The sequence below is a fragment of the Siphateles boraxobius genome, unplaced genomic scaffold, assembly GCF_051911475.1.
Source record: "Siphateles boraxobius isolate OS27281-9 unplaced genomic scaffold, OSU_SipBor_1 12, whole genome shotgun sequence".
Lineage (NCBI taxonomy): Eukaryota > Metazoa > Chordata > Actinopteri > Cypriniformes > Leuciscidae > Siphateles > Siphateles boraxobius.
The window spans coordinates 7,254,125-7,271,355 of record NW_027508722.1 but is presented as its reverse complement, the minus strand read 5'-3'; the positions used below and the strand labels follow the sequence as shown (position 1 = coordinate 7,271,355).

Below are 17,231 nucleotides of genomic sequence, written 5' to 3'. Positions count from 1 at the left end.
GCTGACCACGTCCCTGCCGCTGAATCGAGGCCCCTCGGCTCCTCCCAGTGTGTGCAGAGCCAACTCGATCAGGCCGTTGAGTGATGTTGGAAGGTCCAGGGTGTAGATTTCTCTCTGGACGCGGTCAGCCAACCCATGCAGGAACATGTCCCACTGCGCCTCCTCGTTCCATTGACACTCCGCCGCCAGGGTCCGGAACTCGATCGAAAAGTTTGAAACCGATCTCTCTCTTTGGCGAAGATCGGCCAGTACTCTGGCTGCCTCATTCCCAGTGACGGCCCGATCGAAGACTTGCCTCATCTCGGCGGAGAGTGTCTGGAACGAGGCGAAGCATGGGTCTTGGTTCTCCCACACCGCTGTTCCCCATAGCGCTGCTCTCCCAGTCAGAAGAGTCAGTACAAAGGCGACCTTGGCCAGCTCCGTGTTGAAAGTCCTAGGCTGAAGGACAAAATGCATGGAGCATCTGGTGAGAAACGCTCTACAATAAGTAGGCTCACCTGAGTAGGACTCTGGGACTGGTAATCGGGGTTCTGACTGGGGAGGGTCCTCCGGTGGTGTTGGGGGAACGGCTGGTGTGGGCGGCGCAGTGGGAGCTCGCAGGAGTCGAATTTGCTGGGTGAGCTCGGACACCTGCGCCACCAAGGACTGGACTGCGCGACCCGTCTCGTTCAAATTTCTCTCTTGAGAATCCATCCGATGAATGCTATGGTGAACGAATTCCACTAGTGTTATTGATGAGACGCTCGCTGCTTCCATTGTAGGGTCAGATCGTTCTGTCATAATGAAAGACTAGAAGCAATCGCGAGTACTCAGTTCTTTATTTAAAGTGCATACAGACACACCCACTACACACGCGCTTTCATACAACAACATAAACACAAGACGAGAAGGAAGCAATGAACTCGTATACCGTGACATGCATTGGCTCCCTATTAAACATCATATACATTTTTAAAATTTTGCTGATTACTTACAAAGCACTAATTGGTTTAGCTCCGCAGAACTTGAGCGAGCTCTTAACCCATTATAGTCCTTCACGTCTATTGCGATCTCAAAATTCTGGCCAGTTGATAATACCTAGAATATCAAAATCAACAGCTGGTGGTAGATCCTTTTCCTATTTAGCACCAAAACTTTGGAACAATCATCCTAACATTGTCCAGGAAGCAGACACAGTCTGTCAGTTCAAATCTAGACTAAAAACACATCTCTTTGGCTTAGCATACACATAACACATTATAGATTGCTATAATTCAATGTTAGGCTGCATAGTTTAGATCAGCTGGAACCAGGAACACTTCCCATAAATCCTGATGTACTTTGTACATCATAAGAAGGATGGCGTCTACGCTAATATTAGTCTCTCTGTTTATCCCGAGGTTTACTGCAGTCCGCCGGATCCAGGCCATATCCAGATCTGATGAAGGACCATCACATGGACACGACGACAACGCATCCCTGAAGTGCCAGCCTCATCAACACTGTGAAGGCCTCATGGACACCGCAACAAACTCATCTCCATACCGGCGTGATGACTCCGACCCCCAAGTCGCCTTCATTCGCCATTGGCTTTTGGCTTGCTTAGTTAGGGACATTTAAAGGCCATGGTGCAGGTTAAACACCACTGTCGATTAATGGGTAGATAAAGCAGTCAAGATATGTATATAAGGTTAGAAATGTCTCCAAAATGGTGTTAAAGTCTAGTTATTGTAGTTTTTGGTTAGTAACGGTTATTTTTTACGCAACTCCGCGATGACGTCACACGAGGTAGACGCGGTGGAATGTAGCCTCAGCCGTTCTCAGCTACTTGAACTAATTTTAGCAGACTGGCACTGACTACTATGGCGTCTAACTGGGATGAGGAAGAGGTGGCAAGACCCACAGTTAACATTTATGATGGCCCACAGCCATACAATTTCGAACCATTTAGACGTGAGAGGGCGAATGAGGAAATACCGAGAGCCGATGGCCGTCAAAGACAAATAAATGCATGGTCAGAGGAGAATGAATGGAGAGTTGGTGTAGTGTCCTGGTGAGTTGCTACCATTTAGAAACGCAGCAATGACCGCTGGAGCTAGTAGTCAATGAACAGCAGTGCATACAATAAACATTTTTTTTTTTACTGTCAGTGAATAGCATCGAGTGAAAGTCAACGTTTTCTTTTTATCCAGTGACAGTGATTATGTCGTTGGCTCAGAAAAGTAACGTTACCCTAAACTTAGTCAGAAGATCTATAAATATAATGCAAGCTTGACAGTCCCACCTGTGAGTGTTTATTTTTAAACTTTTACCTCTTTCTCCGGTGAAAATGTTGTTTCACCGTAGCCGACGCCGAGTAGGCTGGTCATATCTTCAGTGTGATTATTGTTGGTAGTGCCAACTCGTTTTCCTCGCGATTGATTGTCATTGACACAGTCAGGCTTACCGGGAGAGGGAGTGAGTAGTAAGTGTCTGTGTCGCTGTGTTTGGCAGGTGTGTGTGTGGGCGGTGTCGTCCCATGGAAACTGTGGTGGAGAGCTTGTGTTGTAGGGAGGTGAGCGCGTTTTGGTCGCTGGTCGAGGATCTCCCCCCGCGACCAGCAGATGTAACGTGCCTAACGCAGCATCCTGGATTTGAGGCATGCTGCCTGAATCCGTTTGTGCTACAGATAGCATACTCACACTTCAGGCAGGATCATGGCCCCCTTCAAGCCAGCACGCACGAGTATGTTCATGGTTTATGTTTACTTTACCAATCTTTTTACAGGGAGTCCCTTTGAACAACAGCTATAGGTGACAAGAGATGTGTTGCATGCACAAACATGCATAAGAGAAAGGCTTCAAATGACGTTTCCAACCTACTTACAGAGTTTAAAATTTACAAATATTTCCTACTTATCCCTAGGCAATACCGGTACACTGCGTACAGGCAGGCTATACGCTGGGCTTATGGAGTTTTAGGGAGGAGTATAAGGAAGCCTCTACCCTCTTGTGTGGTTTCAACCATAAGGCAAAACTTCCAAAGTGGTGACCAGACCTATCAGGGCTTTCAATGAGAATGAATAAAAATAATTCTGTAAATAAATATTAATAAATAAATATTCTGTTGTGATCGCCCAATTGCCCTTAAAATGTTATAAAGTACACAGAACACATGAATTTTAATAAGTAAAAACAGTTTATTGGCATTGCTTGTAAGGGTTACTACATTTATTTGTATAGCACTTTTCATACATGGAATGCAACGCTTTAATTTCATTAGTACTCTGGCAGAAGCATTATGTATCAATTGTAGCTTCGCTAAAGAACTCTTCGAAAGGCCAGTGTACATAGCATTGCAGTAATCAAGATGGGAGAAAATAAAAATATGTATGAGTTGCTTAGCATCATCCAAGGATAAAAAAGTATTTCTCAGATGCCTTCAAAAGTGTGGTCTTACCTGAGGGTCAACTGATGGTTCTCGTACTCACTCACACTCACTAACACACACACACGCACACACACACACACTCTTTCATGAATGCATATGCAGTGTTACATGCAAAAGCACATCAAGCTGACACACAGTGAGCCCAGACAACACCGCACACAGACGTTGACAAGGCACAGGTAAAATGATTGGTAAATTATTTTGAATTACATACAACAAATTTCATGCAAATAACAGACAGAGGAGCAGACATGCAGCATGCAGGACCCCGTGAATGGGGTACAGCGACAATTATTGCCACTTACAAAGACGAAAAAATGTAATGATTCAGTGCAAAGTAAAACCAAAGCAACAGCACACAAAGAAAAAACAAAACATGCAGAATACAGGAAACCACCACCAAATGAGATGACAGGGACAGAAGGAAATAAGATAACTAAATAAATACTTACTAAAATAAATTAAAATAAAATAAATACTTACAACTAAATCATTGGAATTGTCTGTGGAATTTTTTTTTTTAATAATGTGCATTTAGGTTCTCTTCTAGCGTGACTGCCGGGCTAGGAAGAGGCTGACGGCCTCCTCCTTAGGAACCTGTTCAAAGGATTCGGCGATGGGGCCGGGTGCATCGGAGGACAAATTAGCGCTAACCGCTAATAAGCGCAAATCCAAGATGGCAGCCGAGCCACACCTATGTGTGGATCTCAGTGCTTGAGATCTTAAGATTTTAGGTTTGTCTTGTGATGTTTTATGTCTTTTAAACTTAAATAAGTATACTCTCGAAAAACAGGACATTCTCCTCCATACTGGGATTATTTTAATAGCGGATAAGGCTGAATTTGAACTTAAAACCTGGACATTGACCACCTGATAGCCCTGCTTGCTAGCCACCACCTGGATGCCCTGCTAGCAGCCTGCTACAGGTAGCCCTGCTTGTTAGCCTGCTGCAGCTAGCCCTGCAGCTAGTCACCACCTGCATGACTTATTGCTAGCCTGCTGCTGGTATTCCTTTTGCTAGCCTGCTGTCAGTAGCCCTTGTTAGCCGCCTCCTGGATGCCCTGCTGCTACCCTGCTACTGGTAGCTCTGGTAGCTCTGCTGCTAGTCTACTGTCGGTAGCCCTGATCCTAGCCTGCTGCTGGTATGTCTGTCTGCTAGCCATCACCTGGATGCTCTGCTGCTAGCCTGTTGCTGGTAGCCACCGCCTGGATGCCCTGCTGCTAGCTGCCCTTTGCTAGCTACCACCTGGATGTCCTGCTGCTAGCTCCACTTGCTAGCCACCTCCCGGATGTCCTGCTGCTAGCCCTATTTGCTAGCCACTACCTGGATGCTTTGCTGCTAGCCCTACTAGCTAACCTCATATGGATGCCCTGCTGCTAGCCTGCTACTTTTAGCCCTGCTTGCTAGCTATCACTTGGAAGCCTCCCTGCTAGACTCCATTCTGTAGCCCTGACTTTCTGACTTCAAGCTACAGCTCACCCCTGTTAAGGCTATCTTCAATTAAACCTGGTAACCTGACATCATGCATTTGTTTATATTCTTCATACTTCTACAGTCCAGCTTTATACTAGATGAATTTAATATGCCCAAAATGAGAAGTAATATACTGATACAGTTAAATTATGGTCATTTTTCAATTTCATCTACAAGTCATTATGAGATATACCGCCAGAAAATCAACCTGTGTAACCAAAAAAATTTTTCACAAATTAATAAGACCCTGTATCTCCAGAACCTACTGTTGTTAAATGATCATTTTACTGTCTCAGATTACTCTTTTTCTCAGTTCATAGAGGACAGTGGTAATGACAAATATTACCCAGCCAAACAAAAACTACGCTGTATGATTATGCTTTTATTGATGTTATCTGGTAATGTTCAGCCCAATCCTGGTCCTGTTTCTGGTTTTCCTTACACTTTGAAATCCTTAGCCACTCCTTCAGATTTGAAAAGCAGACATGGCCTTGGTTTTATACATTTAAACATTAGAAGCCTTGTCCCTAAAATGGATATGATTAAGATCTGGGCTAATACAACCAATGCTGATATCATTATTATTTCCGAAACCTGGCTTAAAAAATCTGTATCTGATGAACTTATTTTTATTGAAGGTTTTAAAGTTTATAGAACTGATCGGGTTGGCAAAGGAGGTGGGGTTGCCATATATGTGAAATCTAAGTTTATAAGCTCGGTAACCCTATCACTAACTAAAGCTAAACAGTTTGAAATTTTGACCGTGAAAGTGAATATCTCAAAAGACGCTGATATTACAGTAGTTGGGTGCTATTGACCTCCTTCTGCTTCAAAGGATGCTTTCCAATCTATATCCGAAATATTACATGAAATTAATGACTCTGAATTTATTCTTATGGGTGATATGAATTGGGACTGGCTGTCTGGGAACTCTGATTGTTTTAAAGATTTGTGTAATGACTTAAATTTAGTGCAACTTATTAATGAACCGACAAGAATAAATCCCAAAGCAGAAATAAAATCTACTCTCCTCGATCTAATCATAACAAACTCAGTTCATAAATATACCTCAACTGCCGTATTTTGTAATGACGTCAGTGACCATTGTGCAGTCGCTTGTGTAAGAAATACAAAAATCCCCAAGGTAAAACCGCGCATCATCCTAAAAAGACATTTTAAAAGTTTTGAACAACAGGCTTTTCTGCATGATCTGTATCATAGTGAACTTAGCAGGGTGTCTTTGTTTTCGGATGCTGAAATGGCATGGGATTTTTTTCATTCAAATTTCAGCTCCATTGTAAATAAACACGTACCAATCAAAAAGTTTAGGATCAGTGGTAAGGACAACCATTGGTTCTCAGACAGTCTATCAGAGCTAATCTGTTTGAGAAATAAATTGTGGGCACAAGCTAGATTCTCCAACTCTTCTGCTGATTGGACTGCATGTAGAACTGTAAGAAACAAGTGTACTTTGATGATTAGAAAGTCCAAATCTGAGTTTTATTTGAAGTCAATCACAGATACCTTAAACAACCCTTCAAAGTTTTGGAAATCAGTTAAATCTTTGTCGGGTGCACGTGTGACCTCACACCTTCCTGAACAGATTCTCATTGGTTCAGATGAAATAAAAGACAAAGCAGTCATAGTCAATCAGTTTAATAAACACTTTATTCAGGCTGGACTCATATTTAATCAAACCGTAAATAAATCTGTCCCATGTCCTGCCATGTCAGCATCTGAAAATGTAAATGTAAATGGGGAATTCTTTCATTTTAAACCGATTTCAGTGTCAGAAGTTCATAAAGCCCTCAGAGACATTGATCACAAAAAGTCAGCCGGTACAGATAATCTGGATCCCTTTCTGTTAAAAGTGGCAGCTGATATTATTGCTGAGCCCATAGCGCATATTTTTAATTTGAGTCTTCTTTCCAACAAAAGCTCGAGCACAGATACTTGACAACTGTGGCCTCTTGTCCTTGGATGGGAAATCAATTGAGAGAGTGTCTTCATACATGTACTTGGGGATATGGATAGATGATAAGCTCACCTTCAATGAACACATTATTGTTTTAGTCAAGAAACTTAAAGTCAAGCTCGGCTTTTATTTTAGAAACAAATCTTGTTTTACTTTTAGTGCTAAGAAGAAACTTGTGGAAGCTACTTTTCTGTCTGTAATTGATTATGGAGATATATTGTACATGCATGCTGCATCTTCCATCTTGCGTCATGTTGATTCAGTTTACCATGCATCACTACGATTTATAACAAATACAAAGTCCCTTACCCATCACTGCATTCTTTATGATTTAGTTGGTTGGACATCACTTAAAATTCGTAGACAACAGCACTGGTATATCTTTATTTATAAAGCTATACTTGGCAAACTTCCACTGTACCTCTGTAACCTCCTCTCTGTCTGCTCTGGTACTTATCAGCTACGCTCTTCAAAGTGGTTGCTTTTTAACGTGCCACGAGTTACAACCGAATTGGGAAGAACTGCTTTCTCTTATTTAGCACCTTGGGGGTGGAATAATCTACAAAAAGAGCTAAGGCTAGACACCCTTATGTCCATTAATGAATTTAAAACTACTGTAAAGAGTACTGTGATGGAGACATGTTCTTGTTTTTCTTAGGAGTCTCATTGTGTTCTTTTTGTACTTCTTTTATCATGAAAATGTAATTTGGTGTTTGTTGTGTATGTATTTGTTGTGATTTGGCTGCTACCTTGGCCAGGTCTCTCTTGTAAAAGAGATTCTGAATCTCAATGGGACCTCCTGGTTAAATAAAGGTATAATAAATAATAATAAACCTCTCGAAGAGCTGCAGGTGAATGGGTGTAGCTTTCCTGAAGGGCCTTCATCAATGATGTTGCATAACCTGCAGACATAATAATAATAATAATATTTAATAAAGATCATCTCAAAATATGATAGAACTGCATGACACTGCTTACCGTATGAGGCTGCCTCTTTGATGGGACGCACCACATGGGCACCTTTTCTGAAGCGCGGATACCGCACGCAGTATTTCTCCGTCCAATCACTCCTCCTTGCTGTCTCCCGGTTGCCATTGTGATTATAATGCAGCGCCGCTAAGAGAAGCCTACAAAATAACACATTTACAGGCTATGTATTATTTAATCAATGTGTATGGAAATGTTCTGATTGCATACATACTGGCAATGTTTTAGACTATATGATAATCTCTACCCCTTAAAATACCCAAGTTTTACCGTGAGACCGTCGGGGGGGCTTCAAAGAACACTGTGTCCCAGCGTCAGAAGTGGAGGAGGGCAAGGGCTGATCCCTAGTATAGACACTCTCCACAGTGTCTACACTGTCCACATTCTCCTGCTGTGAGGCGTCTATCAACATCTTGCAAAAACAAATATGAAAAAGGGTCAGCAAAATGCAAGGGTGTAGTGGTGAAATAAGAGGTGGGTAACTATGAATACTTAGAAGTGATTCGCAAGCACATTGGGTGCACAAGCACATTGCAGGAGCACATTAAATTAATCATTTATTTTCAACTTGGAAGTACTGAGAATTATTTACTTATCTTTGAAATTCCAAGACGATAAGTAAATATTCCCAGTATTTCATAAGTCCATCAATAAAATGGGACGTGTGTGCTACAACTAACGTTAGTTTCCCAGTGGAAACAATAACCTATGGCACAGCCGTACCAAAATCAAAACAGTGCGAGTGGAGTGAGAAAAATGCTAAGAGGGTAGGTGCTACACAAGAGAAAAAAGGTTGGGAACCACTGACTTAGATTGCAGTACTGTGGACCCAGATATGCAATACTAAATGTTTTACTTGTGTTTAGCCTTCACTACAGCCCTGGCGACATGGTCACGGTCAAATATATGTGAAAGAGAACCGTAGCAGTCAAAAAACAAAACGCGTACACACTATTGCGAAAGCCGCTTGATCTGATCCAAACACTCATGATGATATGGACTTTTACCTCGGGGCAATTTTGTTATTATTCTAATTTTTATTCGTGAATCACGAAATATGCTCTTCTAATGTCAGAGTGATCGTGCTTGTAAATTAGTGGAGGCTGTGTCAAAGGGAGCACGGTATACAAAATACACACAGAGCTAGCTAACACGCAGCTTGTAAACATTAACGTTAGCATGATGCTTACCGTGGCAATTTCTAGCTTGCGGCAGGCGGAGTCTCTCGACCTCGGGACAGGGCAAGCAGAGAGGTTTGCGTTCACAGACGGCACGGCGGGAGGAAGTAATTTAGCACTTCTCTCACTCTTTAAACCAAGTGAGACCATCTTGGCGTCCCCTGAGTTGTAATCCTCCTCTTTGAAATGCGCGCTGCATATTCTCGAGTAGGCGGTGACAGAGCTAGCTGAAAAATCTGCCCGCCTAATCTTCACAAACTGCACCCAGCTTCGGAAGATCGCTTTGTCCTTGGGAAAGGAATGGACCCTATGTCCAGTTTTGCTGTAGTTCTTGCACCCGCCACAAACACAGTAATAAACCATTTTGACTAACGTTATTTATGATCTACTCTTTATCAATCTCTAAGCTATCTGTTATGCTATGCTATCTCTCACTATATATGCTATGCTTATCTATCTATCTATCTATCTATCTATCTATCTATCTATCTATCTATCTATCGTTATCTATCTATCTATCTATCGTTATCTATCTATCTTTACTTATAAATCTGTCACTGTCACTCTTTCACTAGCTAGCTACTCCTCGTATCACTCTCCCTCAATGGTAAGGCGGGCCGCGGGCTTTCGTCTGTCGTCCAACAGTCAGCGAGTACCTCATGTGACGTCATGGAATGCATTGTGGGAGAAATAAGAATCATCGCTAAGCTGTAGCTAAATGCAAACATATCACCTACTTTTCCGTATTATACTTTAATTTTTTAGTACCCTACAACATCAAATACAATCGATAACTGTTTAAATGTTTATTACCAACTAGAAAATTACCAAAAAAACAAAAAAACAAACCTGCACCATGGCCTTTAACATTTAATTTTGAATTAAACAATAATATTACAACTTTACTTTCCTGTTATCTCTGTAAAGCTGCTTTGAAACAATTTGTATTGTAAAAGCGCTATATAAATAAAGGTGACTTGACTTGAATGTAGTGGTCAGTTTACTGAAATCCAGCAGCCTCAATGACGTAGGCAGCCTACAAATACGACCTCCGGAGGGCGCAGTTTTCGAAATGAGATGCAGCTCATAGCAGCTTGGCCAAGGACCGCCTTTAGGCTACCTGACTGAAATGTAAAGCAAAAAAATGTCTATCCCCCTTCAATACCAGACCGCCATTTAATAATCTTCCCCGCCATTGACGCCATATTACGCATCTTCTGCAAGAGTACTGAATCTCATTATAAAAACAAAGGTGAAAAAAGAAGCAGAAACAAGCGATAGCATGTGTCAGTATATGCATATGTAAAATAACAGTATATATTAAAACTGCCTAATGTTACTGAATAAAATGTTGACCCAGGAAGGGTTAACTACTGTGAATGTGACGTCCCTGTCGGCCATTCCTTATTTTGTGTGTGTGTGTGTGTGTGTGTGTGTGTGTGTGTGTGTGTGTGTGTGTGTGTGTGTGTGTGTGTGTCTGTGTGTGTCTGTGTGTGTGTGTGTGGTGATTAAGGAACACAATGCAGATTTCACTCTGAATGTTCTATTTTCACAGGTAATGACCGACAACAGTGCCGCACAGCAGTATTTTGTCCGTGAAGGAATTCTGATAAGAAAATGGAAACCTCAGGCTAAAGCTTTTCTGAAAGAATCCGTTGTTCAAGTAGTAATTCCAATGGTATTTCATTCGATGGTATTAAAATTCGCTCATAATGACTTATCTGGACATCTTGGAGTGAAGAAGATTTATAATCGCGTTATGCGTTAAACAAGATGTGTCTAAATACGAACGTGTCATACATGTAATGTTTCAGGTAAGCCTAATCAAAATCCAAAGCCGAATCCTGCTTTGGGTGGACCGTATAACCACCTAATCATGGACTGTGTTGGACCCTCACCCTGTTCCAAATCAGGTAGTGAATATTTGCTGACCATTATGTGTCAGGTTACGCAATATCCTGCTGCTTTTGCATTACGGTTAATCACGGCAAAATCCGTGATCAAAGCATTGTCTCAATTTATGTCCATTTTAGGAATACCTAAAATTATAGTCAGATGGGGTACTAATCTCACTTCTGGTGTGTTTGAGGATGTTTTAAGTCAACTTAATATTAAAGATTTAGTTCGCCCATTTAAGACATGAAGTTGTATGCAATCCTTACCAGCACTATAGTGCATACACACTGACCCACTCTGTAGTCACCTCCCTGGTCAGAGTTCTGGCCGCTGGAAGTTTTTCAAGAAAGTACTCCCGGTTAATTTCCGGGGCCTCAAAACTGTGCGTTTTAAGCTTGATTAATTTAACACACAAAAAACACGCCAGACAAAATTTATACCTCAGTTTTAATCTGCACTATTTTCTTTCCATTTCGTTCAATCCGCGCTGCTGTCAACGTCAACAGTGTGCACGTTCCGATCAGCTGTTCCATAGTGTTTACACAATCGATTGACAACGATGTAAAAAGTAGAAAATGAACAATGGTGCAAACTTGTAAATTCCCAGGCTGTGACCACGAGAATGTGCCGGGATCACCGTTCAGATTCCATCGTTTTCTTATTTCGGATATAGCTACGAGACAGCTTTGGCTGGTTTTCATCGGCTACTCTGTGGGAGCTAAAATATCCAGAATCAAGGATTATCGTGTGTGCAGTGCTCACTTCAGCGAAGACGATTACATCCCCAACCAAGGAGGAAAAAGAAAAAAACAGATTTTAAAGAGTTTTGCTGTACCAGTACCACGGGTAAGCTCTATTTACTAACTTTATGATCCCATGTCTAAACTGTACGGTAAACAAGCTGATGTTTAGACTCCAGTGGAAAACACGTGAAAAGATGTCTAATATAAACATTTTTTTTAGGGATATAGGTACAATTTGCTGAGAAAACTATTGGATTGAACACACACACACAATTGAGGTACTGTTGACGTTGACAGCAGCGCGGATTGATAGAAATGGAAAGAAAATAGAGCCGATTAAAACTGAGGTATGATTTTTGTCTGGCATGTTTTTTGTGTGGTTAATTAATCAACCTTTGAAACGCAAATAATTTTTTCACGTAAAAACGCACAGTTTTGAGGCCCCGGAAAGTAACCGGGAGTACTTTCTTGAAAAACTTCCAGCGGCCAGAACTCTGACCAGGGAGGTGACTACAGAGTGGGTCAGTGTGTATGCACTATAGTGCTGGTCAGGATTGCATACAACTTCATGTCTTAAATGGGCGAACTAACCCTTTAAGACATCAGATCATGTCCAATGCGGATCCAATTGCACTGATGCACATCTGATACACTCACAACTGTTTAAGACATAACCAACATAGTTTACTCTCCAAAACTGACATTTCGACATAATGTTGTGTGTATTTGTCCATTCAGACACGAAAGAGAGCTCAATTCAGTTCTCGTACGCTGTATAGTTGTCTATGTGCATGGCTGCACACTTTGGGTCGGGTGTGTGCGCACAGAAAACCGCACCGAATAGATCTTTTTTGCGTCATTACTCTTATTCAGATCTATATGTCCGCTCTACTCGTTCTCCCAGACGTTTACATTTTTTAACATTTTATGAGACGTGCAGCGCATGCCAACTCGTGTCCCGCTGGGAAGATCAGCATGTTACAGTACAAATGTGTGCATCTACCACAAACACAGGACATCAGTTTTGACTGGATCACTTCCCAAATCGTCACTATCTAACATTTTTGTCTAGTTTTTATTCGTCTACGAAAATGTCAATGGATTTTCGTCATAGTTTTTATCATTCAAAACTAGTTTTGACCAAAAGTTGATTGAGTATGTTGATGGTTTTAAAAGACAACTTTTGAAGCGGTTAAAGTGGCAAATATGAACCTGGAACAAGTACAATCAAAAATGAAACTTTTGTATGATCGTAGGATGTAACATCATTCTTTCTGTGTTGGCGATCAGGTGCTGGCCTTGTTGCCCTTTGTTTTTTATCCATTTAAAGCTAGATTTGCCGGTCCATATCTCATTATATGACGGGAATCTGATGAAACTTATGTCATCAGTACGCCAGAGAGAAGGACTAAAACCCAGTTATGTCATGTGAATTTGCTTAAATCTAATTATGTGCAGGAGGAACGGGTATCACCTTGTAAAACAGAATTTGCTTTGTCCGTGGATCAGGGCTCATCACGGGACGAGTTGCCTTTGACAGATTATGCAACCCAGTCTCATATAAAAATGTACCCTGACTACGTTGGTCCAAAGTGCAAAACGTAGAGGGGTTACAATAATGGCCCTTGAATTGTATGACTGTTACATTTTTTTTGCTTATTCTTTTCTTATTGTTTCCGTCCGAGTCACGTGACTTTCAAGATTCCGGCTGTGAGAACAAAAAACATGGCGGACATTTCTTTCATTTTTAGTGAAAAAATCAATATTTTGAGTTAGTTTCTGCATAAAAATAAGTTTTGATTACATTTCTAGCGAGAAATATGTATTTTATTTTCATAATATTCACTCAGTGAATGTACATAATCACTTGCTTGCTCGTTGTTGCGAATATTTTTCAGATCTCGCCAGAATAATGTGAAACTGAAACGTTTTGGTTGCTATATATATGGACGCTGCTATCGCCATATTTTGAGTTAGTTGCTGCATGAAAATAAGTTTTGATTACATTTCTAGCGAGAAATATATATTTTATTTTCAAAATATTCACTCAGTCAATGTACATAATCACTCGCTTGCTCGTTGCAAATATTTTTCAGATCTCGCCAGAATAATGTGAAACTGAAACGTTTTGGCTGCTATATATATGGACGCTGCTATCGCCATATTTTGATTTAGTTTCTGCATGAAAATAAGTTTTGCTTACATTTCTAGCGAGAAATATTTATTTTATTTTCATAATATTCACTATTTTTTCAGATCTCACCAGAATAATGTAAAACTGAAACGTTTTGGTTGAGTCACGTGACTTCAAGAAGGTTGGGGAGTGGGTAGCTGTTAGAGTATCTGGATCATGTTCACAGTAGGTGGCGGTAATGCGCGAAATCGATGTGAATCGCGAAGAAGAAGAAGAAGTAGAAGAAAGAAAGAAAGAAAGAAAGAAGCAAGCAAGCAGGAAAAGGTAAACAAGGAGGAAAAGGAAGCGTGGAAAAAGGTAAACAAGGAGGAAAAGGAAACGTGGAAAAATAACTTGACCAAGCTCGCTGAACAAATGAATCACCTTGACCCAGAAGATGCCATATTCCTGGTTGATGCGTTCCTGGATGAGTGCAAGGTAAATAACATTATCTCAGTGGTGGAAAAAGCATACTAATTAATGCTAGTTGCAAGGTCTAAGACCATAATAGACTGAGGTATAGCAGGGAAGAAGTATCAAGGTGCAAAATTAAAAACACTCCAAGCAAAGTGCAACTATACAGTACCTGGTTCAATGTCTTTATAGTGCTGAGCAGAGTTTGGACGTTAAAGCCAGTGAGCGTTTAATTAAATCAAAACGTTTCACTTTCTTTTCTTCTTTTTTTATGTAGAAAGAGTTTTCTAGATCTTTCAGTACAGTACAGGACCCACAACCATTAGACTGAATTTTTACAATGTAATATTTACGATAACATTGGTTTTATAATGAGATGTTTGTAGGTGGCGATAACCTTAGTGGGTGGAGGTTTATTCTCTGGCTCAACTGTTTATTTAGGTGGATCAGCATGGACACACTAAAGTAGGGTCAAAACAATCCACAAAGCTGTGTGTCTGACTTGATGAGGACAAAGATGGTCAACCTCTGCCAAAAAAGATGTAGAGCTGGGGAGAGACGAAAGCGAAATTCAGCTAACGTTACTGGTTGTTGTTGTTGTTGTTTTTTCATCAGTAGTTGCATTCATTATTCATTGAGCAAGTTCTAAATGGATATTCATATTTTTGCAGTTTCTTCAGCAAGCGTTACACCCTCCTGTGCTCCATCTACCAGCACAACTGAAGACACTGTGACCATCGAAAATTTAGGTTTTTTTCTCTTAATACTTGTTTCCTCATTTGTTATGTGGTAATTGCCCAGATTTACCATTGCCTTCTTCCCTTTTCATTTTCAGACTCCCTCATTCAAGATGTCCGAGACCTCTTGGGAAGTGGTGCTGAACAACCTCTCCCCTCACACTGGAGGAACAGGCAAACTTCCTCTCTGGAGAATTGGACAGTAATAAGGCCCTTCATGGTGAACAATATGTTGTCATCTGAGAAGCCGAAGGAGGGGGTTTGCCATCATTGTGGACACAAGGCTGCAGTAGTGATGTGTAGAGACTGTTTACCGCGATCACTCTACTGCACAGCCTGTGACCTTTCCACACATGAGGCCCTGGTGCTTCATAACAGAGCATCCATGGTGGAGGGGTTCTTCAGACACCTGCCGCCATCCACTTTTGTTCAGCAGGATGAGGGAGGGAAATACTTCTATTATGAAAAAGGTATTTTTTAAGTCTCAGGTTATATAGGCTGTTTTACATTTTACAAGAACCCTGGTTTACTCCAACAAACATGCTGGATGAAGTTTTGTTTGATAGAAACAACACCCTCACTGTTTCATTTACACTAATATGTAAACTAATTCTGCTTTTTAGATTGCATGTTACCAATTGTTCCTCCCTGCTGCGACTGCTCCACTGGGCAAACAAGCTTTTCCAAGGGAAATCCAGTTATTTTAGTTGGAATGAATGGTAACTTTTTTTTTATTTCTTCATATTGTGTTTTTTATTTCTTGTGAACAATAGATAATTGTTTTTTTCTGAAATTTCAGGAAGATACAACCTATTCCTTCCATCAGTAAACTGCTCCTGTGGAAAAACCTTGCCAGTGACCATAAGTGATCTGGTTGAAAGTGGTTACTGGCCCGCCACTGTCAATTTTGAGACCTTGTACATGGTGGACTTGTTCACCACGTATGAGGATCTTAAAATCACTGCCCCAGGGATGTCGAGACAAGCTTTTGTCAGCATGCTCGAGTGTCGTACAAAACTCTTCGGGCGAGTGACTCATCATTTAAGTTATCTTATGTGGATTACCTTTTAAATAACTGATTCATTGTTAGGACTTGTTCTTACAATCCCCAAAGTTTCAGTACATATTTCTTGACAGAGACCTTTCTTTGTCATGACCACGGTCTAAAGCCAACCTTCGAAACAGTTACTTACTGTTTTGTTTTTTTCACTTTTTCTCTCAGAGTGGTAAGATATGTGGGGACACAATGCAGAGGGCCTTCCTCGAATGGGCCTATGCCAAATTTGAGGTTGACAAGCTGTCTCAGGTCCAGCATTTTCTGTGCCCTGCATGCACACCCTCCATGTTGGCAGTTGCAGTGGATGGGAACCGCAAATTATATCGTTTCAAAAGCCAACCAGGGTGTGTAACATTCATGTACAATGAAATGCTAGTGAGCCACAAATTACTTTTATACAATAAATTTTACCCACATCTACATATATCTTTCAAGACCTGATGGGTTTTTTGATGGAGTCTTTATGGCCAGTGTCCTCCTTTGTTGATTACATCCATGGAACAACTGGACATGTAAGCTAAATTTATATTTCTTCATGTGTAACACCACAATTTCAAATTTTTATGAATGCTTGCCAGTTTTTCCCCCCAAAATTGAAACATTATTTGGTTTATTTAAGTAATAGAGCGGCATTACTCCATCAAATGCCATAATACCATGATTTACAGCTTACAGCACACATGAACGTACTTCAAGTTTCAGACAGAGAGAGGAATGAACATAATTCACAGCTTCCGCGTTCTCTTCTTCAGCGTTCTCTTCAGGGCTCAGACAGAGAGAGATGCCCACACACATGAATGTACCTCCAGTTTCAGACAGAGAGAGGAATGAACATAATTCACAGCTTCCGCGTTCTCTTCTTCAACGTTCTCTTCAGGGCTCAGACAGAGAGAGATGCCCACACACATGAACGTACCTCCAGTTTCAGACAGAGAGAGGAATGAACATAATTCACAGCTTCCGCGTTCTCTTCTTCAGCGTTCTCTTCAGGGCTCAGACAGAGAGAGATGTACACACACAAGAAACGTACCTCCAGTTTCAGACAGAGAGAGGAATGAACATAATTCACAGCTTCCACGTTCTCTTTTTCAGCGTTCTCTTCGGGGCTCAGACAGAGAGAGATGCACTCACACATGAACGTACCTCCAGTTTCAGACAGAGAGAGATGTAAACATGCTGCGACTGCGAG

General features: G+C 41.1%; 1 protein-coding gene across 1 annotated transcript; it reads left to right on the top strand.

Moving 5' to 3' along the window:
* The first annotated feature begins 14,072 nt into the window (after positions 1 to 14,072).
* LOC143715661 (uncharacterized) lies at positions 14,073 to 16,554 on the top strand. The gene is made up of 8 exons (XM_077207437.1): positions 14,073 to 14,119; positions 14,153 to 14,272; positions 14,690 to 14,835; positions 14,920 to 15,455; positions 15,609 to 15,704; positions 15,785 to 16,014; positions 16,208 to 16,386; positions 16,478 to 16,554. The coding sequence occupies exons 4-8, from the start codon at positions 15,203 to 15,205 to the stop codon at positions 16,527 to 16,529; spliced, it is 810 nt and encodes a 269-aa protein (XP_077063552.1). The 5' UTR covers positions 14,073 to 14,119; positions 14,153 to 14,272; positions 14,690 to 14,835; positions 14,920 to 15,202; the 3' UTR covers positions 16,530 to 16,554.
* Positions 16,555 to 17,231: the final 677 nt, after the last annotated feature.